At 41.1% G+C, this 26,766-nt stretch overlaps 1 protein-coding gene across 2 annotated transcripts in view; it reads right to left on the bottom strand.

Annotated features, from left to right (window-relative positions):
• Positions 1-26,766, bottom strand: part of Vwa8 (von Willebrand factor A domain containing 8) — a 324,101-nt gene that overhangs the window by 225,952 nt on the left and 71,383 nt on the right. For both annotated transcript variants that reach the window (NM_001427283.1, XM_087585390.1), the window contains 3 exons: positions 17,550-17,681; positions 15,340-15,474; positions 15,179-15,256 (listed from right to left, as the gene is read on the bottom strand). In NM_001427283.1, the coding sequence (NP_001414212.1) occupies positions 15,179-15,256; positions 15,340-15,474; positions 17,550-17,681 (345 nt within the window). The remainder of the gene's footprint in view (positions 1-15,178; positions 15,257-15,339; positions 15,475-17,549; positions 17,682-26,766) is intronic.

Here is a 26,766-nt window from a genome sequence, read left to right as displayed (position 1 = left end):
CGACGTGGGGAACAGCTGTGTTAGCTTGCTTGGATGCAGTAATCCTTCCACAATGCTACAAACGTTAAAATAAAACTTGACAATTTTATTGTCAATTAAATTTCAAATACGGGGAAATAAAAACAGAAGAATAAATAAATTAATCAAAATGGCTAGCCTTAAACAAAAATACTTAATTTAAAAAGTGTTTCAGATACATAAGATCTGACTATCACATTAGTCTCTTTAAAGGCAAATGCAAAGCCGGCTGCCTCCGAATTATCTTTCATGTGTGTGGCTGTTTTGCCTCTATTAAGTCTGTATACCACACGTGTGCCTGGTGTCCATGGAGGCCAGGAGAGGATGTCAGACCCCTGTAACAGGAATTATGGTGGTCGTGAGCTGCCATGTGAGTTCTGAGAATTGAACCCAGGCCTTTGGAAAAGCAGCAAGTGTTAACTGCTAAGCCATCTCTCCAGCTCCAAATCTCATGAGGTTTTTAAAAGTTTTTAGATATTATGTGCATGTGTGTTCATTTATATGTGTATACAGGAGTCCATGAGACCAGAGGGCATCACATCACTGGAGATGGAGGTACAGGTAGTGGGGAGCTACATGACGTGGGTACAGAGGACCAAACCCAGGTCCTCTGCAAGGGCAGTAGTTACACTGTGTCATGTCTCTGGCCTCTTGCTGCATTATAATGAAACCATTGTAAAACACAGGCCAGTTAACTTAAAACTAATATTTATAGTATACTATAAAGGTTAAACCTTAAAGTATATCTCTTACCTCTAGAAAATGTAGTGTGTAAGAGTTTAAAAGATGATCAAGTTACATTATCCAATATCCTTCCTCTTCAATACACCACTATAACTACATACTATCATATAAACATATATATATGTAATATATATATACTATCATATATAGTATGATGTATACTGCCATCTATAATATCAGATGATATAACTCATACAAGTGGTTACAGTGGAGCTTCAAATAAAGTATCATTACACACAATTTTTGAGACTATCTGTTTCAAGATGTCATACAACATCCAAAATATAAAATGTAAGACCCTGTTAAAATGGGCTTTATTTGAAAATGATCATTAATTTAAGGAAATTATATTTCTTTATTCTAATCTTTTGTTTATTAAATGCTAGAAGTACAAAACCAGAAACTATTGAAAACCAAGTAAGAGGCCCATGACACCAGCACTCTAAAGTAAGTCAGGCCGGTGTGCTGGGCACTCCCGTGGTACTTGGGAGGGTGCAACTCAGTCACTTCTAATTTCACGGCAAGCCTGGCTGCTGCTTATTGCTTTTGAAGATGTACAATCTGAAGGGAAAGAAAACGGCTTATGAATTAGTCATCTATTTTCTGCTCTACAAACTTTGAGCCTAATTTTCTTATCCTCACTTTTGAAAGACAGGAAATACCACTTAGTGGCCTATTTCTGAGTAACTAGTGGGCTAACTTCTGGTAAACAACTTCTATCACGTCAAAGAAATTTAAAAAATTATTAAACCTTGTAAAACTATTGTTGAAAAACAAGGGAAATTATAATATTTGCACTGAAATTACTCTATCTGGAAAATGGGTGGCTCGCCTTACCGCCTTACCTTGACATGAATGTGGTAGTTCCCAGAAGTCAGGTGATCAAAACTGTTGTGCTTTTCTCGTTAGGAAACACTGAGCAGTGACAATACATTTGAGCAGAATGACAATGACAATTGGGTGAGCACACTCGACTAGCTGACAACCATCATGCCAGGTTCCCTTCCACTGGCAGCACCTTCAGACTTCCTACTCTTTAGGAGGAAAGCAGACTCTGCACGCCACACAATTTTATGGTCTATCCTACTGGTCAATCCTATTCTATCAAATCCTAATTTTATAACAATATTCTGTACTACCTGCTTCATAGCTTTGTAAAAGCCATAATTGAAATATGTCCACACATATAATTTCAAAGGAAAAAAATCAAAATCATGCCTAAACTTATTAGTAAAAAATAACTTATTAAAAACATCCTTCAACAAATAAATGGGTACAGTCTACCCCCAAAGCATGATGGTCAAGTCAGATACTTGCAGCAAAGTGTAGACTACTGCTATACATTCAAATATATGCACTTATAGGGACCATTCTCATCCAAACCACCACACATACTGAACATTTTTGAAGATGATACATCACTGAGACTGTTGTCATACTAAACATTTGCTTACATAGATACACGTGTATCAGTCTTTATAGTTTCCATATTTACAATAGGAGGAAGAAGAACTGTTTGAAAGAGATTAGAAGGATTAGGAGGCTTGTTGGAGTGCATGTGCCCTTGTTAAAGAAGATATATCATGGGGATGGGCTTTGAGGTTTCAAAAGCTCACCTCAAGCCCAGCATCGGTCTTATCTACCTGCTCTCTGTAGATCAGTATGTAAAGCTCTCAGCTACCGTTCTACCACCATGCCTACCAGCTTCCTGCTGTAATGATAATGAACTAACCCTCTGAAACTAACTGTAAGCAAGCCCACAATTAAATACTTTCTTTTTATAAGAGTTGCTGTGGTCATGGTGTAGTAGGCAAAGTATCCTAGTTTGCTTTCTAATTCACCATGACCAAAACCAGCATTGGGGAAGAAAGGATTTACTTCATCTTATATCTCTCAGGTCATAGGCCACCATTGAAGAATCAGGACAGAAATTGAAGCAAACACCAGTGAGGACCACTACTTCCTTCCTTGCTCTCCATAACTTGATCAACTTGTTTTCTTCCTTCCTTTCCTTCTTTACTTCCTTCCCTTCTTTCCTTTCTTCCTTTCTGTCTTCTCTTCCATCTTTTCTTTGCTCCTTCCTTCCTCCCTCCCTTCCTCCCTCCCTCCCTTCCTTCCTCCCTCCCTCCCTTCCTTCCTCCCTCCCTTCCTTCCTCCCTCCCTTCCTCCCTCCCTCCCTCCCTTCCTCCCTCCCTTCCTCCCTCCCTTCCTTCCTCCCTCCCTTCCTTCCTCCCTTCCTCCCTCCCTCCCTCCCTTCCTCCCTTCTTCCCTTCCTCCCTTCCTCCCTCCCTCCCTCCCTTCCTTCCTCCCTTCCTCCCTCCCTCCCTCCCTTCCTTCCTCCCTTCCTTCTTCCCTCCCTCCCTCCCTCCCTCCCTTCCTTCCTTCCTTCCTTCCTCCCTCCCTCCCTCCCTCCCTTCCTTCCTTCCTTCCTTCCTTCCTTCCTTCCTTTTCTTCTTTCCTTTTTTAATACAACCCAGAACCACCTGTAGCACTACAGAATAGACTGGACCTTCCCACATCAACCATTAACCCTCCACCCAAAAAAAATATTCCTCCAGACCATCCTACAGGACAATCTGATAGAGGAGTTTTCTCTTCCCTCTTCCCAGGTGACTGTAGCTTGTGTAAAAATGACAAAGAAACAATCAGAGCACAGAGCTATTCTCTATTTGCAATGATGTCCATGTCTTAAGCTCTAGAGCCTAGGAATACACTGCCTTACTTCAATCACAAAAGGAATTTTGAAGATTGGATTCAGAACAATCTGGGTGAATCCTACATTATAACATGTGTCTTGAAAATAAATATTTTTCTCAACTGTGAACAAGAGAAAGAAACAGCAGAGTAAGAAGAATCTGGAGCCCTCTTCTCTGGAAAGGAATTGATATGGAGCCTATCAAACCAACAGTTCAATTTCTTCATAACTTGAAATATAATCCAGAATTGCTTCTGTCTAAAGGAAATACAGAGAGAGTGTGGAGCAGGGACTGAAGGAAAGGCCATCCAGAGACTGCCCCACTTGGGGATCCAGCCCATATATAGACACCAAAACTAGATACTATTGTGGATGCCAAGAAGTGCTTGCTGACAGGAGCCTGATACAGCTGTGTTGTTGTAAAAATATAAAAATAAAAAGAATACTTGTCTATTACCCCGCTAGGTCTGGCACCTCAGTGCCCCAAGATATCTGCTAGATATCTTGGCGGAAACACATCCCAGCCCCACACTTTCCTACACTCAAACCCTCACATAAAAGAACACACAAGGGGTTGGGGATTTAGCTCAGTGGTAGAGCGCTTGCCTAGGAAGCGTAAGGCCCTGGGTTCGGTCCCCAGCTCCGAAAAAAAGAACCAAAAAAAAAAAAAAAAAAAAAAAAAAAAAAAAAAAAAAGAACACACAACACAATAATCTTTGATCCAATCTTTGATAAGATATAATTGCCCACTTAAACATATAAAGCCCGGTACCGTCCATCCCTTAGGAACATTGATAACAACCTGTAAATACACAGAGCAGAATCTTAACATCACCTGCCATGGCTTCTCCCCTCTCTCCATCTCTCCATCTCTCCTGTCTCCAGTCTCCTCCTCCTCCTTCAAACTTCTCTCCCGCCCATCCTTCCTTCTCCTCCAATGACAGGCCTCCTTCTATCCTGTACCTGCACCTCACCTGTACAAATTCAATGGGGAAAAGGTTCTGGTGAAGTCACCTGATTCCTGAGTAAGTGACTAGGCAGCTGTCCTTGGGGCAGTGGAATTAGCATCAAAATACAGACAACTTCAGGGCAAACCACAACATAGCTGTCTCCTGAGAGGCTCTGCCAGAGCCTGACAAATACAGAGGCAGATGCTTGTAGTCAACCATTGGACTAAGCACGGGGACCTCAAAGGAGGAGTTAGAGAAAGGACTGAAGGAGTTGAAGGGGTTTGGAACTCCATAGGAAGAACATCATCATCAACCAACCAGATACCCCCAGAGCTCCCAGGGACTAAACCACCAACCAAAGAGTATACAAGACGGGACCCATGACTCCAGCCACATATGTAGCAGAGGATGGCTTTGTCTAGCATCAATGGGAGGAGAGGCCCTTGGTCCTGTGAAGACTCAATGCTCCAGTGTAGGGGAATGCCAGGGTGGGGAGGCAGAAGTAGGTGGGTGGGTGGGGGAGCACCCTCATAGAAGCAGGGGGAAGGGTGATAAAAGAGGGCGTTTCTAGAGGGGAAACTGGGAAAGGGGGTAACACTTGAAATATAAATAAAATATCCAATTTAAAAAAAAAGATTTTCTAATGAAGATTTAAAACACAGATTTAACTAAGGAAAATATTGTCATTTCTAACCATCACTTCATTTTTAACCTTTACATGTAAAAAAATAGTAAACATAAAATCAAAAGACAAATGAAAAATTGAGAAAATAAAAGAAGTCAATAAATCTAGTACATTAAAAATTCAGAAATCAGGGCTCGAGAGTTCCCAGCACCCACTGTGGCTCATGTCCATTCAAACTCCAGTTCCAAGAGATCCAGCAGTCTTAGTGGTCTCCATGCACACTGCAAACATACGGTACACATACATCCATTTAAGATTAGGGTTATTTTACCAAATGAAGAACTTGATACAGAAAATAAGTAAATGAAATGAACAGATGAATTATAAAGATATCAAAATGAACCTTAAAATTTGAGATTCTTTATTAACAACCGTTTCTGAATAAAGCTTACATTAAAAAAAAAACATAGAAAATTCGACTCTTTCCTAAGAAAATTAAAGCTGTGCTAAGACGTATCTTTAGCTGTGAGATGGGCGAATATTGAGCACTCTGACAGTTCTAGTCTAGGGGGGTTGGTGGGATGTTGTCCAATGGCAAAGTTCTTATAAAGGAAAGTTAGAGTAAGACTATCTAAAGAAAGCAGATCTATTTTCTTAGCCATGGACTTCCAGCATTATCCTGAAAATGCACTTCCAACAACAGGAAATACATACAAACAAGGTTTTAATTTCAACTTAGTTTTCAATCATACTTTATAAACAACTCAATATTCCATACATGAAAGATTGAATATATTCTACTTCACTTTGACTGAATCACCGGCAGCTGGGGAAGGACAAAAATAATATTAACAAAGATGAAAATACATTTGCCCTTAGCTGATCATTCCTATTACAAACAGGACCTCGGCTGTAGAAACTGAGAGCTTCTGACGAGAAGCCCCTTGGGTATTCACGAAGGGGACACAGAGTTCAACAGCCTGTCTCGGCTCTCAGCACACACGTGAGGCCTTAAAGGGGGACAGGCAAGCAAAAGTTAGCCACCTTAAACAAGAGAATTTTAATGTTATCTTGCCAACTATAAAAAATGATCCCAAGGTATAAAATGGAATTAGAAAGAGCAAAAATAAGTATTAGAAAGAAAATTAGCAAAACCCGGGCTGAAAGGAAGTGTGGGAGCCAGCTCTGGTTAGGAAGGCTGAGGCGCACAGGCAAAGCTTCTGGGATAAAGGCAATATTCACAACAGCGAACTGTGACGGGGCTCAGCCCTGAAAAGCAAAAGGCAAGGACTGCAGCAGAGACAGAAGGGGAAATGGATGTGGCTCACCTCAGGTGCAGGGAGAAAAGCTGAACTAAGGAGTTAATGGTAACCCTAAGATGCTAACATGCACTGCACAGGATTATTCTCATTCAAAGTCCCAGAGATGTATGTCCCCTTACAATTCTAATTTCACTCAATTTAGCCTTTAATCCAACTAGCGTCTAGGAGTAGGAGATTTCAAACCCAGTATGACAGTGTCAAAAAAAAAAAATCCAGCTTTCTGGCTGGGAAGAAGAAAAAGCATTTCTTCAACATTATAAACTCACTGCCTCAACATTGACAAAGAATAAAAATTGAAAAGAATCTGCCCTAACACATGAGCAAGTGATTTGAGATTTTATAGCATAGTATGAAATACAGTTTATGCACTGCCACAAATCTGTTAAAACCCCATTTTCCTTTGACTTCAGATGAACTAGTTACAAAAATAGTCATCATAAGTACAGCAAAACTCATGGATTAAGTGCGCCTTTACGCAGATACAAATAACAGGATGTCTCCGTCTCTATAGAAACAGATGGCGGGTCCTCACTTGCTCCTACTCAGCTCTCCCCATTGGGTCAGACCTCTGAAATGTTCCCATTAATTACAAAAACAAATTCTCATCTCTCAAATTCATCATCTGTCCCAAAAGATCAATGAGCTTTATTAAAAATATGAAACTAAAAGCAAATTTTTATGTTTCATCTCAGGAGCTTAATTTCTAGCATGAAAATTACTTGATTGGCAATTAGCAAAATCCACAGCACAGATTTTGACGCAATTCACAGAAAGCAGCACTGCAGAGAAAAGGAAGTCAAACAGGTTAAACCTTTTCTTTCTCTCTACACTTCCAGCGACTGTTCTGTCCATGGGTGTCCTCTGAAGACTGACAAACAGATGGGAGGCACTTTCAGAAGATGTGATCAGTTTGCTCATAAATTTCCAAAGTCAGCAAAATATGTGCAAAGCATAGGCAAAATATTCATCAGGAGAAGCCTGTGCCTTTCAGTTATGATAGGTTTCATTGATAAAACACGATAAAATGACATTCTGCCATAGAAACTACTAAGACTGGCTTCACAAGTTCTAGTGGTTTGAATATGCTTGGCCCAAGGAGTGGCACTATTAGGAGGTGTGGCCTTGTTGGAGAAAGTGTGTCACTATGGGCGTGGGCATAAAGACACTCATCCTAGTTCCCTGTTAGCCAGTCTTTTCTTAACTCTCAGCTACTCTTGCACCATGCCTGCCTGGATGCCATTATGCTCCCACCTTGACGATACTGGACTGAACTTCTGACTTCGTAAGCCAGTCCCAATTAAATGTGGTCCTTAAAATGTTGCCTTGGTCATGATGTCTGTTCACAGCAGTAAAACCCTAAGACATAGTCAAACATGCCTGAAGTTAGGATTTCTACTGCCTTGACACCATGGCCAAAACAAACGTGGGGAGGAAAGGGTTTGATTCGTCTTACAGCTGGTCCATCCCTCATCCAGGGAAGTCAGGGCAGGAACTCAAGATAGACACCTGGAAGAGGACTGCTGTCCACTGGCTTGCTCCTGGTGGTTTGCTCAGCCTGCTTTCTTATAGAATCCAAGACTACCAGCCCAGGAGTGGCACTGCCCAGCGTGAGCATCCGTGAACAATCAAATAAAAAGGAATGCCTCCACAGACTTATCCATAGGCCAATCTAGAGGTATGGACTTTTCTCAACCACGTTTCCTCTGCCAAAATCACTTTAGCTTATGTCAAGTTGATATAAACCGAGCCAGCACAACTGACCCCTTTTCAACTTGATACACAGACACACCACCATTAAGCCATATTTCTTTTCTTTTTTGTTCATGTCCAAGATCTTATAGTATTAATATCACAATACAAAATATTCCAGTTTCTAAAGTCCTATGGTCTTTAGAAGTTCAGTCTCTCTTAAAATAGCCAAAGTTTCTTCCAATATTCAAAGCTTCTAAAATTTCCCTCCAATTTTAAAAATCTCTCTAAAATATTCTAAAACTCCAAAGTCTCTATAAAATTCCAAAATATCTCTAAAAGTTCAAAATCTCTCACCTGAGGGCTCCTACAAGATAAAAAATAAGTGAAAGATTTTGTTATTCAAAGTAGGAGGAACCAGGGCACAGTCACAATCAGACCAAATAAAACCAAAATTCAACAGTGTAAAAAGTTCAGTGTTTATGGTCTTCTTGTGGGACTTCTAAGAGTGGGAACAGGAGCTGTCTCTGACTCTGCTGTCTGCCTCTGGAACCCTTCTGCCCTGCTGGGTTACCTTGTCCAGCCTTAGTAGGAGAGGAGCTGCCTAGCCTTACTGCAATTTGATATGCCAAGGCTGGTGGATAGCTATTAGACACTGGTCCTTTTGAGAGAAACAGAGGAGGAATGGATTGGGGGCGGGGGGGGGGGGGCTGTGAGAAGAGAAGGAAGGGGAAATTGTAGCTGGGATGTAAAATAAAAATAAAAGAGGTTCAATGCTTGATATCAGGGACCCACTCAGATCCAGAGGACCCTGGTACAGCTCCAGCTCTCTAGCTCTGCTACCCCAAGCACACGCAGCTCCTCTCCTAGGCTCAGGCTGGCTCCACTCCACCGCCGCAGTTGTCCTTGGTGGTGGTCCCATGGTACTGACATCTCTACAATGCTGGAGTGTTTCCTGTAACTGGGCCATAACTTCACCAGTAAACCTCCCAGGGACTCTCTTTAGGGACTTTAATCTTTGCCACATGGTGCCATGCCTCAGCCTCTCTCTATAATCCCTTCCTGCCAATGATATCTGGGGACCCTTATGTGTTTCCAAGTTGGGCTGCAAGCATGAGTTACACACAAACTTGGCCTTCTCCGACCACAGTGTCTGTGTGCTGACATTGAGGGCACACTTTCTGTTTGTTGTTTGAGAAAGGCTTTCTCTATGTAGCTTTGGAAGTCTTGAAACTTGCTCTGTAAACCAGGCTGGCTCCAAATTCAGAGATCGACCTGTCTCTGTCGTCAGAGTACTGGGATTAAAGCATATCCTGCCATTACCCAGCGAGCCACAGATTCTTAATTCAAAATATTCAACTGTCCTAATAGGCTTTAAAGGACTCTGAAAACTTCACTCTGAAACTTCACAAGTCAGACCTCCGAAGTGCAGTGTTCTTAACACACTTGCCTTCTGAGCTCCTGCAGGGCAGACCATGAGCTCTAAACACTAGATATCTTTTCCATCTAACTCAAAGCTTCAAATGCACCACAGTTCTCCCCAAACACATTTAGGCCTGTCACAGCAACACCTTACGATCTGCATAATGACTTTATCTTAGAGACTTTATATTGCTGGGACAATTGTACTCCATGACCAGAATCAACTTGGGGAAGAAAGGTTTCTTCTACCTTACATCTGTAGTCTCTCATCCAGGAAGGTCTGGCAGGAACTCAAGATAGAAACCTGGAGGTGGGAACTGATACAGATGCCATGTGCCATTTACTAGTTACTCTTTAAGGTTTACTCAAGCCTGCTTTCTTATAGAACCCAGAACTACCAGCCTAAGGATGGCACCACCCATAGTGGACTTGGCCATCCCACATTAACCATCAACAGAAAAAATGCACCACAGGCTTCCTCACGTCAATTGGTGTTTAGGGGAGCAAGGGGACGTTAGGGCACTTTTCAATTGAAGTTGCCTCCTCCAAAATGACTCTAGCTTGTGTCAAGTTGACATAAACTATCCAGCACAAGAAGTATATTAAGAAACAGAAGAACCTGTTATCCACTTTAAAAGTTGCAACTTTCTATCCATCAACAAACTGAACAGGAAAGAATATTAATAACATGTTTTTATAAGATTATTGTCACACTCCAAAATTATATAAGAATATGTTCTCAGATTCTAAACTAATCTTTCACATGTTAAGGTATCCTCAGTCATAGGATACTTTGAGTAGTTTTCCACTATACTTAGGAGACCTAAATCATTCGGAATCACACATGTAATGTGGAGCTTGCTTCTTTTTCCAGGGGACAGCAAAATAAAGCAAAGATACGCTTCACAGTTTACACAGGAAGTGTAAAACTATCAGGGAAAACTGATACACAAAGATGTATTTGGAAAAACTCACAAGGTCTGTAAAGTATTTCTGGCTTTATTAGAACAGGAGTTTTATTTTAAAGTTAAAAATGTTGACACTTGTATAAATATACTAAGTTTGAAAGACTGTAAGTGTCAGAGGGTCAGAGTCTGCTGTGTGAGTCTGTCTCCTGGTAGTGTCAGGTAATACACCATAAAGACTCACTGAGGACAGCGCAGACATGAGCTGAACAGGATGAACAGACGTGCTAAAGTGGACAGGAAAGACCAGGATGTCCCAACCCCACACACAGGACACAGACAACTAAGGAGTGCTGAGAGTAGGAGAGATCGCACACCAATTAGTTATCCAGTACCAAATGTCAGCCCTGAAAACATACACACCGGTAATGTTATACTTAGAAACTTATACGAATATAAACATGCACATATCTGTATGCAAAACAATTAATTTTAAAAGAGAGCAAGGAAGGGTATAAAGGAGAGTCTGGAGGTAGAGAAGAGAAGGGGAAAATGATGCAATTGTATTATAATCTCAAAAAAAATTTTTTAAAGGAAGAAAAAAAATGTGTCTTCCTAAAAATGTCTTGTGACATTTGGGAAGATAAACTGATCTAATATTTATAGTCATATGTCACAAAGTATTATCAATTTCATTTTCCCTCAGTATTTAGTAGAGAATCATTTTATTGTAAACTAATTAGAAGGGTGGCGGGGTCAGGGCGGTGAGACGATATGGTGGGTGAGATCCTCAAATCATCTCTGGTGAGCTGTGAGTAGATATGGGGGATGAACAGGCATCTGAAGCAGCACAGTAATCCCTGTTAATTTTAATCTCTTTACCTTCGCTTATGCTCATTTCTTACCCAGATAGCTATCGTCATAGCTCTCTCAAGATTATGGAAATTCACAGCAAATATTGAATCTTTGGAATCTGTCCACCAGATTGTTTTAATGACCATTATCTTAATTTGCCCTCCACCTTTAGCTGTCTTCACTGAAATGGGAAAATGAGAACTATATAAAATATAGGTGACTCTGGTCAACTCACCTGACAGGGACAAAGTACTTTAAAGTTCATGAAAGGAATCTTCAACACGATCACTTGTACTGGGAGCATCTCACAAAATGTCCTACCAAGCATCCCTACTAGCAGCTTTAAATGTCACTTCTCAGAAATAAGGATGCATTAAGTCTGTGTTGTAGCTGACTGCATGTGGCATGCAGGCTACATGTATATTCTACAGTACACATATGGAATTTCAGATGACGACTTTAGGAGTAATTTCTTCTCTTCCACTGTGCTGATGCACATCTCTGGTCTCTGTCACTGTAAGGCTTACTCCAAGCTGGCTCACAACAGACAATTTTTCAACTGGGCTCCAAGGAGTGAACTCAGGCATTTGGATTTGTGAGACCAACATTTCATCTCCTGAGCTATCTTCCAAGTCCAAGAACACTTTCATATAAATATATTTAGCATGAGAAATAATTAAACTATAGGAATGGAAAGATGCTTCAGCAGGTAAGTACAACAGCTGCTTTTCCAGAGGACCTGGTTTGATTCTCACCACCTACGTGACACTTCACGACTCTCTATAAGCCCAATTCCAAAAGATCCAATGCCTTCTCCTGCATCTGCCTGCACCAGGCACACTTAGAGAGCAGAGACATACATGCAGGCAAAATACCCATACACATAAAATAAAAATTAAAAGAAATAATTTAAGTATGCTTAAGTAAGCAAAAGACACGAATGCTATCCTAAAATAAAAGTAAACAGTGTCACCTTCTCTTCCAAACCTAGTCAAAGAACAAGAATAGAAACTCTTCCATATAAGGAAACTGCCAACACCAATACAACCAAAGCTGTGGCATCAGAAACACCAGGGAGCACGTGTTAGGAGAGAGCGTTACAAAGACTTTTTAAAGCTGGGCAAAATGGCCCAGGCCTTTATTCCTGCACTTGGGAGGCAGAGACAGGCAGATCTCCGTGAGCTTAAGAACTGTCAAAACTGCATGGATGAGGCCCTGTCTCCAAAAGCAAAGCAAAACACAAACTGAAGGGGGGAGGGGAGGGAGTAGGGATTTCACTGTAAGAACCCAGCTACACATTTTCTTTTAAAAAATAAGCATAAATACACAACATATACACCCACTAAAACAGTCCATCTAAAGACAGTTTAGAATAATTCACATGTGAGATAAAAGATTCATACACAAAAACTAGGAAGAAATAAAGGGAAAAATAAATCCTGTTCAGTTGCCTGGAGGACTAACTAAACTAATCAAACTAAATTAACCCATAGAATCAGCACTTCCTTCAAAATCTCAATCTCATCTTAAAAACAAGATCAGGAAATCCATCGAAATGGCCACTGCAGACGACTGTAATGAAAGCATACTACATAGGCACAACGATGCTTTTGGTCCAAGTGACAATGGCCCCCATGGCTCAGAGTGTGGCAGTTTTGAAAGGATTAGGACCTGAAGCCTTGTTGGAGTAGGTATGGCCTGTTGGAAGAAGTATGTCATGGAGTGGACTTCTGAGTTTCAAATGATCAAGCCAGGCCCAATGCCCCTCTTTACCCTCTGCCTGCGGATCCAGACCGGTAACTCGTGACTCCTCTCCTAGCACCACGTCTACCCGAGCCCCACCATGCTCCCGCCATGGTGATAATGGACTGAATCTCTGAACTGTAAGCCAGCCCCAACTAAATGTTTTCCTTTATAAGAGTTGCCATGTCCTGGTGTTTCTTCACAGCAATAGAAACCTTAATTAAGGCAGCCACCATAAATAAAAATCATAACATTTTCAAGAAAATGACTGAAACTAGAAGTCATTGTATTAAGAGAAATATGTCAACTTTAAGAAACAAATACAACATTTTTGCATAAGCAGAACCTATTTTTAACGTGTGTGTGTGTGTGTGTAGACACAAAAGGAGTAAATGAGAAGGTGACTTGAATACCTGTGGCAAGAGGACAAACTGCTCAGGAGCAAGGACAGCAGCCAGAGAGGGGTGAAGGGAGTCAGCAGGGAAAGGGATGACTTAAAGCCAAGTGTGACACATATTCTCAAAAATGTCACAGTGAAACCTATTACTTTGTATGCAAACTTAAGAAATAACTAAAAGAAAACCAAAGGGTAACAGAACATTCATGGGAACTCAGGCGTGTCTCCAAAGACAGTATAAAATGCCAGTCAACACAAAGGTGTTCAACACTTCAGTTGCTGTGGAACACGAATTGAACCTGCACTGTGTTGCCATTTCACACCCAGTACAATGGCCATTGTAACCAACCAAAAGGTGAAACAGGCCGTGATGGAGACATGGAAGGACTGAACCTCTTACACAGCACTGTGGGACGTGAATGTGCACAGCCGTGGTGGGATCTAGGATCTAGCAATCGCATGTCCATGAATAACCCAACAGCCCTGACAGCAGCAACCCGGCCTTTCCCCAGTGAGCACAAGACTCCTAACCAGGAACTAGAACAATGCACTTCTGTGACCAGAGGGAGACGTAGGAATAGTGTATGTACAGCAATACTATTCAGCCATGAAAATGAGTGAGATCCTGCCACATGCTCCAAGCATAAATACCAACACAGTGCAAATTCAGTAAACTACACAGAAAATGACAAAAGGCATCTGATTTCATTTTTATGAAGTATCTAAAAATAAGTAAACTTACAGAGATAGAAGGAAAGTAAGGATATGATGTAGGCAAGAATGGAACTCAGGTGTTATTGATCAGAGTTTCTATTCAGAAAAAAAAAAGGAGGAAGAGAAGGAGGATAGGACGGTGAGGCTGGTAAGATGGTTTAGCAGGTAAAGAGACCCACCACCAACCTTGCTAACCTAAATCCAATTCCTGGGACCTACATGGTGGAAGGAGAGAAACAACTCCAGAAGTTGTCTCTGAATTCCACATGAACACCGAACACCACACACACACACACACACACACACACACACACACACACACACACACACACACACACACACACGAAATACACGAATGTAACAAAGATTTAAAGTGGTAATGGCTATACAATGTTGCGAATGTATTTAGCTCCTGTGAATTATATGGGCAGAGGGGTAAATGTTACATAGTATGTCTTCTATAATAATGTAAAAACCATCTATTTTCATTACCTTTTCTGTAGAGATGGGAACAACTGTCTGCTCACCCCAGACAGGGTACCAACAACAGACAAAGACAGGAGAAGCAATTGGATTGATTTACATCACCATGAGGGAGGGGTTAGTTACAGAAGCATGGCAGCATACTTGTGGGCAGCTACACCAGCAAAGAAAGGTCTCTTCCACTTAGGAACCGTAAATGCCTGTACTGTATGTGTGTGTCTGGGTGGGGGGCAGTGATGCTCTGAAGTTGGTTGTGGCCTGCCCTTGTGCTGTCTTGTAAGCTACTCTGATCTCAAGGGAACCACACCACGTCATATCCAGATGATAGAATTCAACATCAGAGAATACTTCATCTTTCCCATTACTAACAAATGTATTCGGGGTGTACAGAGAGTGCATGTTCATAAAATGTATCTCTAATGAAAAGCAGATCCTGCTTTGGTATACACATCAGATGGTCTAGAACGCACTGTCAAAACCCCCAAACAAGTATCATCGTTCTCTAATTTGAATGCTCCTGCAGTAATAAATTCACACCAAATACTCAACAGGTCAGAAGTACTGAAGGGCTAAAGATGTCTGTTTCCAGGCCATGGCTGAGGAAGCAATGGCGTACCTGGTAGAGCATGATGGGTTCTATGCTGTATCCTAGGAGAGCAGCAAAGTTCTTAGCCATGACAGTTTTCCCACAGCCCTGCAAAAGGATACACCACCAGGTAAGGGATGAGTCCACTCACAGCTGAGAGCGAATGCTTACAGGGAGGCTGCCATTCTTACCTTCCCTCCAATTAAACATATGTCCTTCACCATATGAGACTGCATCATCTCAGCCAGTAACTGCTTGTGACTCACAGTCTGAATGAAACGGTCAGGAGCGCAAGGCTGGTTCACTGCTCTAGTCCCAGCTGGCACCTGTCGATTTAAAAGGCAGATAGAATACGCATGTTTTTCAAAAAATAAGTAGTAAGAAGCACACAATTTCCACTCAAAAGTCCCTTATTAATTTATCTTAATTCAAGTCTAGGCAATTATTTTTCCATTCCAACCTGATGACCCTTATCACATTAGTCATCCTCCAAATTGAAGTCCCTGACTATCAGGTATGTTTAGAACATGTTATTTCCATGTTCTTTCTAACTGGTCATTCAAAAACATACTAGCCAGCCTGGCATTATTTTTTCTTAGACTCCAGTTTTAAGTACAAAACTCAAAGTCCCCACACACTGGAATCTCACTGATGACTTCTCCTCTTCCTGACGCCCACATGCAGCTCCGCCCCCTTCCTTAGTTTACTGCTCTAGAGTATCTCTCTATCTGTGCAAATGTTCCCCCCAATCCGCCTGCCTTCTGCTTGCTAGTTTCTCTTTTTCTCCAGAATCGCTGGGCTTTGAACCTGGATTGCTCTTTTCTTCTTGAGGGACATTTACTTTAAAATTTACTTTTCATGTATGTGTATGCATGTCTGTGTGTGGGTGCCTGCAGAGACCAGAAGAGAACATGTAACTCCCTGAAGCCAGAGTACCAGGTGGCCGTGAGTCACCTGACACGGATAATGGGAATTGAACCCTGTCCTCTGGAAGGACAGCAAGAGCTCCAAACTACTGAGCGGTCTCTTCTGCCCCTTTAGGGATGTTTTTAAATTAAATTCATTTTTAACTCATACATAAACTTAAAAATCATGTGTATAATTAAATTACTTTCTTTATTATGTATACACTGGGTTATGTTTAGATGAGAGTCTGTCCACTACCCATCCAACTTCATGTCCTTTCTCTCTCAAGACAAATTATGTTACTAACATAAAAGGCTGACTGGGAGGGACAGGAGGCAGTGAACGTGCAGGGTCTTTACCAAGATGACCTGACTTAACCATTGCACGGTGTATTTCCACATAAACCTAGATTACTTCTGCATCATCCAACACTAATTTATTTTTTTTTATTGAAACAGAGACAGTCTCCCTATATCTAATATCTAAGACTCTAGTATACAAAAACAAACAAAAAACAACAACAACCCCTACTATACAAGAAATACTCACTAAATCCGATTACGGACAACCTAGATCATGATAGTCATAGCTGATATTAAGTTCAAGGAATAAGTACAGCTACATGAATAAATATTAATGTCCCAATTATAGCAAATGATTACACGAGAGCTTCGCTTGGTCACTCATAAGAAGGCAAGCATTTGTTCTCTCCTACTCCTTGTACCCAGCACTTGCAAGCTGGGTTTTCTGGGGTCCCTGGAGTCCTGAGCAATGGTTAGGAGAGAAGGGCAGAGCAGACCACACAGCTGGACCTCTAGGACCACACACCTTCCCTCTCTAACAGTGCTCAGCAGCACAGCTCCGGTTCAAACTGGTTCCTGCAGCTGGAAAAGGGTCTCTCCTAGGGAAAGTGTTTGAAAGCACTGTTTCTTTTTTCACCGTATTTATTAATTTTTATACAACATTTTAATCATGTTTTATACCTCCTGCAACTCTTTCAAGATCCTCCCCACCCACTACCCATCCAACTTCATGTTCTTTCTCTCTCAAGACAAACTATATATAAAATAAAACAAAAAGCCAAAACAAACAAAAGAGCTCACAAAAGAAAGCTCACTGATGTCATGGAGTTTGTTTTCTGTTGCCCAGTGCTTCTGTGCGTGGGGCCTACCCAGGAGTGTGTTGATGTACCAGTGACAGGCCATTGGAGGAAACCACTTTTCCCTTGGCCAATGAGTGTCTGTTTGAAAGCACTAATCCTTAGTGAGAACTCAAAGCACAAAACACAGGTAAACTTCACTCTTGGGAAGGAAGGTTTTCCTCATCCTGAATTTCCCACACAGCTCTGAGTCCCCACCCAGAGGTAGCCACAAAATGATGGATCTAGAGAGATGCACCAGAGCCCGTCTTAGTAGGGGATCAAGAGCCTAACTTAGGCCACAGAAGTAGCCAGCATGTGACAGATTTTAGGATGAATAGACTTGTGATGAAGTACCTTAATGGTCACCTCTTTTCCTGAGACCCGGATTGTCACGTGGGCATGGGAGATGTGGCTGTCAGTCATCCTCTCCACTCTTACGATCTCTTTAGGAAGCAGGGAGTGTCCAGAACCTTGGAGCTCAAAGCGCTGTAAGTTACCAGAAAGATATGTAATTTACCTTTTGTTTCAGAATGTTAAATAACTGGAATTCTATCTAATTAGAACAGAAACCATTTCCATGTTATTTATACAAGCAAAGGCTTGAAGTTAATGAGAATGTTTTACTTTTTACTAATGCCTTTCTTCTTGAACAATTAAAGATGATATAAAAATAGCCCCTAAAGTGTACTAGTACAAAATGGAAAGTCTCCATTCCTGAGCTGGCACCAGTTCATAATCCACATTTCTTGATAAGACAACATTACAATTTACTAAAAAAGGATGATTCAACTTTAGAAAGTACTTATTAAAACAGGCCTGTGTCAGAGGACAGATGCTAATGTGTTCCCTAAATTCAGAAAAACAGAATCCAGCTATCATTCAGCAGTAACTTTGTGTAGATAGGTTAACCTACTAAAATAAACGTCAACAACCAGCTCTGCACAGGTTTAAATGTGGAGAATTAGGCTTAAAGGCCAGAGCCATTGTTTGTTTCTTGATGTGAGCCAATTATTGACATCTTAACACTGACTACTTTATACCAGCTACTGTATTTAAGAATGAATACAGAGATCATATATATATATTACACACATATATATATATGAAAACACAGAGATAGAAAATTAATTAAAACCAATGCATAGGGTTTGTTCAATATAAAAAAGAGTGGTTTAAAAAATAATAAACAGAAAAACATATACTCATTTTAGAACATTATCACTAAAATGAAAGGTTTGTGCAGGCCAATGCATGAACAACCATCTGATATTGAAAAGGATGACAGAACTCCAGAAAATAGTATCCAGAAGAAAATCATGTTCAAACTCGATATTCACAACAACCCAGTTAAGTCTTCATGCTGGAGACTTAGATCCCACAGGCAATCACTCCTTTCCAGAAGCCTAAGAAAAAAATTATTTGTGCAACCATAAAGGAATTCCAATGCTTTACAAAATTCCCACAGCATATAACAGCGTGGTGACAACTGCTTCCACACCGCACCAACAAGTGACTCATGGATCTCATGGACTAACACGGTATTGCAAGGGAGAGTCAACGGAAAGCAACAAGGCACAGCCAAGGAATGAAATGCAATTGGATGAAACCAAACAGCCGCTATATCCAGAAAAGCAAACAGGTGGATTAAGGTGTGTTCTCCCAGAGACACTAATGGAAGCTGAAGTCAGAGACTGTGTTACAAGCAGAGCGTCTGTTACAATTCAGAACAGTAGCAAAATCACAGTTAGGAAGTAGCAATGAAAATAATTTTATGGTGGGGGTCACACCATCATGAGGAACTACATTAAAGGATTGAGCAATAGGAGGATTGAGAAACATTACACTGAATAATACTCTTTCTTCTTATTTCTAGGCTATGGAGCACAAAAGAGAAATTCTCCAGACCAAGTTCACCAGCTACTAAATACGTGGTTCTGTCCTGTTCCTATGGGGTGCTTTTCCTGTCAGTAGCTACTCGAAGCATGGCTACTCTCCCAAAGAGTAACAATGGGAGCCTATCTAGTGGGGATCAGCAGGTGTCCAGGTGGCTCTCTTCTCACAACAGAGCCCTCAGATACACAAGTCTTAGGAAAAGATCAGCCTTTGGGCAAATACCACATGAGTCTATTTGACTGACTCTGCAATCTCTAGATCCCAGATTCACACGTGGGACGTAGTCAGGGGTCAGTCAATAAAAGTCGGTAAATAGGAATGCAGATGGGAGGGCTGGAGAGATGGCTCAGCAGTTAAGAGCACTGACTCTTTTTCCAGACGTCCTGAGTTCAATTCCCAGTACCCACATGGTGGCTCACAACCATCTGTAATGGGATCCAATACCCTCTTCTGGTGTGTCTGAAGACAGTGACAGTGTAGTCATATACATTAAATAAATAAATTAAATAAATAAATCCTTTAAAATGGAATTTTTCCCCCTTCATCCTCAAAATCACCTATGCTTTGAGGGGAGGGCTGGAGAGAACTAACCACTGACTGTTCTTGGAGAGAAGTCAAGTTCAGTTCCCAGTACCCACCTGGCAGCTAGCAACCCTCTAACTCGGGTCCTTTTCTGGCCTCCACAGGCTCCAGCCATGCATGGAGCACAGAATCAGATGTGGAGGCAAAGGAGTTCTACGTAAGTGACAGTGACTAGGATCCTCCCTCTGGTACCCGCTGGTAAAACGATGTTTACTCCAAAGCAAGGCACAGTGGTGTTCTAGAAGCATCCCCTCGCTGCCCAAGCTCGCAGTTCATGTACCCACGACCTCTGGCCTTTGTTCCTATAAAGATGTTTAACTGTCTTGTTATAATGGACGCACATCTCTTGAAGTTACATCATTGTAGGCCCCCAGCATCCTTTGCTTCCACTCACCACCAGACATAGTTAACTAGCATCATGGCCGGCCCATCTCCTCTATCTCCTTGGTGTCTGCTACCCACCTGATTTGGGCATACATCCCCACTTCACTAGCACTGCTCTAGCTAAATCCGCAAACTACCACCGAAGGTCCTAAACTCATTTTCTCCCTATTTTTACCACCCCTTCCTTCTTAGTCTAATCTGAAATTCTCCTTAATTTTCCCAACAACTGCTACTCTAGGAAACATCAGGAGAGAACCATTTAACAAGTTATCAATTGCAGGAGTATGGCATGTACTGTGGTAATGGTATCTCTTACATTCCAAGACTGGTACTTTAGATGAACCTCATTTACGACTGCTATCTTACTGTGTACCTGGCCTGTTTTAATCTATCTTTAAGAGAACAATCTTACTTGCTTTGGATTTCCTATGTGAGTAACTTCTACAAATTAAGTTAAAGCATTTGCTATAGTTTTAAATTATGAACTTTTCCACACCTCTGGTTTAAGGTACGTGTTTGTATAGGTGTTATGATAGAAACAGAAAATACAGTGAAAATGGCTTTATAAAATGCATATCCATCACAAAAGCTGAGTACCACATGGATATAAGTTGATAAGTCTGAGCTGGGGTCAGTTGGAATCAATGACTTCATCCTTGATAAAACAATTAAAGATCTCTGTAAAATATCCTTCACTCCTACCTTCATGTAATGCTTTCTATACTGTTTAATATGTGAGAGAGCAAAGTCCTTTGTCAGAGACACACGCAGGCGCACACAGACACAGACACACAGACACAGAGACAGCATTTGAGCAGGTACAGACTCAGATTGCTACAACAACAGAGAGGGACAGTGGAAGACACGGGAAGAAGAGAAGCCGAGAATTCAAATCTGGGCTTGCTCTCATTAAATGACACCAAGGAGAAGTGTTTTGATTTCTTTTCCTAACTTTTATTGGTAACTCTGAGTTTATTACTGTTGTGTTCAAACCTGTGCAACAAACCATAGGCTACATTTGTCAGAGGAGCAGAGAGAGAAAGACATCAAAAACATTCATTAATCCCGGATTGAAAAATACAGAGCTCACGTCTGTGACTGTGGGGACATAATGCAGTCAGTTGGTTGGATACCAAAACTGCCATGGAATGAATGAGGGTCTTTTAAATTTCATGTTTTCAGGAGGACTTGGGTCTATTTCCTTTAAAAAAAAAAAGAATAATCCTATCATATCCAGACAAATAATTTTAGAAATCATCTACTTTCATAACTCTTGATCCTTCTCTTTTGAATCCATGAGATCTATGCCTGCCCGGCCCCTTTGACAGCCCCATGTGGATATCTAACCTGTACCTCAATCAAACTTGTTCAACCATGGGATCTTGATTTTCCACAGCCTCTCCATCCTCAACTTAAATAAAATTCCACAATCTGGAAAATGTATAATTATCCTTAATTGCTTGACTGAGGCCTATACTCAGGTCTTTAGCGAATCATATTGGCTCTACCTCCAAATAACCTAAATGCATTTACCTCTTACCAACCTCACCGCTGGCCAAAGCCACCATAATCTCTCAACTGAATTAATATAGTCTCCTGACTGCTTTCCCTCAGCCTTCTCCCCAGTACTCCACAGAGTTCTCATCTTAATCCTTAAATGCTGATGTTCCCAGAATTCAGCATCCAGTACTCTGCTGACATGGGTAAGGGGCCCCAAAGCCCAGTGAAGACAGCCTTGGGCTACCAAAACAGCACATTACTGCCTGGAAATCTCCTGCCAAGAGCCTCCCAACCAGGCCCAACCTGAACTCAGTGTCTGTACCAAGCATTTATCTTTAATTCAAAATAGCTCTAGAAATAGAACTACAGTTGAAAAGCTGCTAGACAAAGTCACCTAGAAAGCGCTAAGTCATAAAGATCCCCTGTAAGGAGCTGTGTGTCCTCCTCACACTCGCTCCCTTCTCTGCTTTCTCATGTTAACTGACAGCATCTGCAGCTCATTTGTCTGAGTGCGGTTCATTTCTCTTGACCTCTCACTTGTGCTCAGTCTGCCACTCATGCTAACTGTTATCAGCTAACGTCTATCATCCCACCTCTAAAACATTTCTCATGCATTCCTGTTTCCACTTAACCATTGCTTTTACCAGAGCCATTCCTTTTTTATTTCAGCCACAGCGTTAGAAAATTACCATATTAAAATGTTATTAGAGTGCCTGCTACCCTAACCAGACTGTAAATTCTCCAAGAGAAGCGATCAGATAGCATCTGTTTCTGCATCTCTAGAATTCACTATGTAGACAATTATTTGCCAAATAATGAATGCTCAATTAATGTTTGTTGAACTGGATAGAACATTAAATGCAAGATCTTTCCAAGTTTCACGGGGTGGGGGGGGTTCAGACTATATTATCAATGAACAAGAGTGGCACACCCTTTCTAAGTCTCCCAGGGAACATACTAATTTAGTCATTGTTATGACGGAGCCCTACTTAAGTAGGGCTAAGAGCCAAGACATGTTATAAGAAGCTTGGGTGCATCTGTTACTAAACTGCCGGCAAGCTTACCATTCTCAAAGCAGGGCACGATGAGAATGAAAGCATTTTCTTTCAGAGTCTTAACTAAAGCTAGAAGGATTCCATGGCTACAGAGATGTTTTAAGAACAGGAGCATCATGTGATAAGCACCATCTGGGGACTGACGTCACTCCAGCCATTTCTATAGCTGGTTCAGAGAAAATGAAAAGAATTCTGAGTCTTAACTGACTGCATTTTCACTGGGTAATAGGTTTTTCTTTAAAATGCAGTCTAATTAAATGATTACATTAAAATTCAAATGCAACTACTCAATTTTTATATCTATGAAAGAAAAATATATCCCTTCTTGATTTGTTCTATTAGAACAGATATGTCCTCTCCTTTATTATAACCCTTTCTGAATTTAATCAAATTCACTAACTTTCACATTTCCGCACAAACCTATTTGAAGATACTGTTCTGCCATAAGCATTAGCTTAAGATATGCCTTTAAAAAGTGAGAGAAAAATTTAAGGCAGAAGATAGGTCAGAGCGCCCTAAACAGATAAAGAGCTACGGCAGAGCGCAGCGTGGCCCGAGGCTAAGACAGGATGTTCTGTACCCATGTGTACAGAGCGCCAGTGTGAGCAACAGATCCTTAGGCTCAGGTGAGCTGTGGCTGCCACTTAACTTGCAGGTGAGATAATTAAGGTGACAAGCACACTCACATGCTCTCTTCTCTTATCAAAGTAATTCCAACACCTACCATCACAGTTAGATGATTTCTGTTTGTAACATGAACTGCTAACCCAATTTCTGCTTCCCTTATCATGAAGGCCAAAAGAAGGGCAAAGCTAAGAGAAACAGCATTAGTGTTTTCTTGAGAAATCTAACTCCTGAAGTAGACAGAAGCCAGAGAAGTAGAAATGGAGGCAGGGAGAAGAGCCTCTAGAAACAGCCCCTCTAACGAGCACATGAACCTATGGGAAGCGCTATCACTCACACCATCAAGAAGGGTGGCAGGACCCAGTGCTATAAGAGGATAGCAGGAATGACAAGGAAGGACAGAAGTACAGAGGCAGGCGGGAGATGTATACTGCTGAGGATGTCTGAAAAGCCACATGGAAACATTTTTATAATACATACATACACATGTGGGAATGGGGCTGAAGCGGACTTAGGCCACATAGGGTTATGCTCCCCTACAGCCATAGACTAACAAACCCCTCAAACATAGGAAACTTCCTTTTCAGTTGTTGGTCAAGGAGGTCCCACAGGTTCCCAAAACAATATAGGCTGTTGCCATTGTCCTTGCTGCCTTCCAGGACTTAAAAGTAAGACTCTATTACTGACACACCACATACCTCAAACACAAGACTGGGAGAACTTGATCTGGAATTTACCTGGAAACCTTCTCCCTGAGGACTAGCTTGCATAGGATCTGGAAGTGCTTGCAAGCTGCAAGGGAGAAGAATCAACTACCCTATCCAGCTAAAAAGCCTATGGATCACAGGACTGTCCCAGCAAGGTATCCCCACTGGTGCAACATAGTGGCACTTTTGCTGTGGGGGCGACTATTAGCTGTCAACTTGAACTTAAATGCCCACTCAGTAAGTGAGAATTCATACTTGGTACTATAAACTTGGCAAATCATCCATGGCTGGAGAAGTCACAGTAGAATAACTTGCTATTGCCATTTTTCTAAGGCAAGATAATGTCTACTATATTCTAAATACTAGTAACAAGACAGATGAGTGAAGTTCTTGCCCTTCATTAAAGATTCCTTTTGCAACAGATAGAAGCTATTAGAGATCCAAGAGTGGACAAAAAGCAGAAAACAAATGGCTTCATGGTACATGCTCAGCCCAGTCAGTACATCTACAGTGCAAGCCCTATATCTAAGGCTCAGAGGCCATGAAAGAGGAAGGAAAACCAACAACAGGGATGCCTATTGCTACACAATACCCTCTAAGCTAGGACCTGGATGCCTATTGCTACACGATATCCTCTAAGCTAGGACCTGGATGCCTATTGCTACACGATATCCTCTAAGCTAGGACCTGGGTGCTGCAACCATGAAATCGCAACAAATATGGTTGCCTAAACAAGACCCTGAAGAATACTTAAGGCTGTCAAATCCTGGCCTTTAGATAAAGGAGGTCCTAGACAATATTACATTTCAACTACTACAGGGAAACCTACATCTTTAGCCAGATGTGAAAGAGAAACAAACTGTCCTTCCCAAGAGGGAGCTAATTAGTAAGCTAATAATTTTCTACTGAATATCAACACATAAATATACACTAGCAAAACATTACAGGGTATTTTTAGCCTTTTGGAACTCAGCATTGGTAACCATACAATGAAAAAATGATGCTATAAATATTTTAGAAGAAAAGCATGTCCCAAGAATTAGCAACTGAAAACAAAAATAAAAACACAAATTTATATCATAAAACTATACCAGAGAAGATATTAAAAACCACTTCAAATTTGTATAAACTCTACATAATTATAAAAATGCCTTCCAGGCTATGAATATGTTATAAATTTGAACTTTGTATTACACTGCATATTTGTTTTTAAATTTTTAAATGTTAGATATTTTTTAAATTTTTACAATTTTTACTTTGAAGTAATTTCAAAATAAGAAAATCAAAGGACACAATTATATAAAAGATTTCTGTTTCACCTTCACCCAAGTTCCTTGTTACCACTGCAGCATGTGGTGACCTCATTACTCCACACAGATGCAAACAATCAACTCTTTTTTTCTCATCAGCAAGCTGAAGATATAATAGTCTGTACTCATCAGAGCCCACCATTCCCTGAAAGCAAGACCTCTAGCAAATTTAATCACTACCTAAGTCGCTAAATATGAAATTTATACAACCATGCTGTTCAATCCATAACCATATGTGTGTTCTCAACTGTGCCACAGTGCCACCTGTTCCTATGTGACCAAAGAGCTTGCAGGAAGGCACATGGCATGTAGCTGTTGTCACTCCTCAGTTGCCTTAACCCAGGGCAGTTCTTCAGTTGTCTTTCATGGACTAAAGAGTTTTAAACACACAAGTCTTTCTTCTGCAAAGTGTCCCTTAGCCCAGGATTATACTGTTTTTCTTCATAGTCTAACTCAAATCTTCAACTCCCAGCTGGATTCCTGACAAATGATGCTCTCTTCCCAACACAACGCTTGAGAGGCACACAATGCCAATGTAATGTCACTTAGTTTGTTATGCCTGGTCATGTTGACAATGACTATAAAAATATCACTTTCCTATTTTAAAGTCAACTGAGTGTTTTGCAAGGAGATATTCAGGAGATGACATTAATATCCAGTTATGAAAGTGCATGTGTACACACACACACACACACACACACACACACTTTACACCTTTCCAACTCGACCATCAATCTAATGATGACCTAATAGTGATTTTTCAATTTCTATAATTTCTTCCCTATTTGTTGGTACACATTCTACAGTAACAAGGTGCTCTTCCTCCATATTTAGATTTTAATAGGATGGATACCCATTATATACAATGGATTTTCATCAATTACTATTTACTTTTAATGTTCAAGGCAGTGAGTTCTTCTGTGGTTTTGATATGTCAACATCATTTATTGAAAATCTCCATGATCTCATCTTCTGCTTCTTGACGTAATTGTTAGTTCAGCCCTAATTCTCAGGAATTAGATCCTATTAGCAGATGTGGGATTTAGACTTTCAGGAACTTGGTGTGATCATAGTTTCTAGGCTCTATTAGGCCACATAGCTAGAAAATGTGTAAACACACACACACACACACACACACACACACACACACACACACACCTTTTCATACATATTGGGTAACAGTATCCTCTGGCCATGACACTGCCCCTATCATACTGAAATCAGAGCTGCTGTGTTTACCAATGGAAGACTTGCACAAGAATGCCCACTGCTCTTCCCTGATGGAAGGGAGAGCAGGTTCACAAGGCAGTGTGGGAGCATCTCTCTCAGGTGTCAGCACACAAGGCACTCACAAGGCTGTGCACTAGACCCACAGGACACACTCTGACTACACAGTGTGGCCAACTCTAAACTCTCCAGACGCCTGTACATAACTCCCAGGTGCACCATTCTAGATTTGGGTGGAATCCCTTCCTTACTCTACTGTCTGTGCTCCATCTCGGGCAAGAAGACATTT

Source organism: Rattus norvegicus, chromosome 15, assembly GCF_021556685.1.
Source record: "Rattus norvegicus strain SHRSP/BbbUtx chromosome 15, alternate assembly SHRSP_T2T, whole genome shotgun sequence".
NCBI classification, from domain to species: domain Eukaryota; kingdom Metazoa; phylum Chordata; class Mammalia; order Rodentia; family Muridae; genus Rattus; species Rattus norvegicus.
Note: the sequence above shows the minus strand (reverse complement) of the source record. Positions and strands in the feature narration are given on the sequence as shown.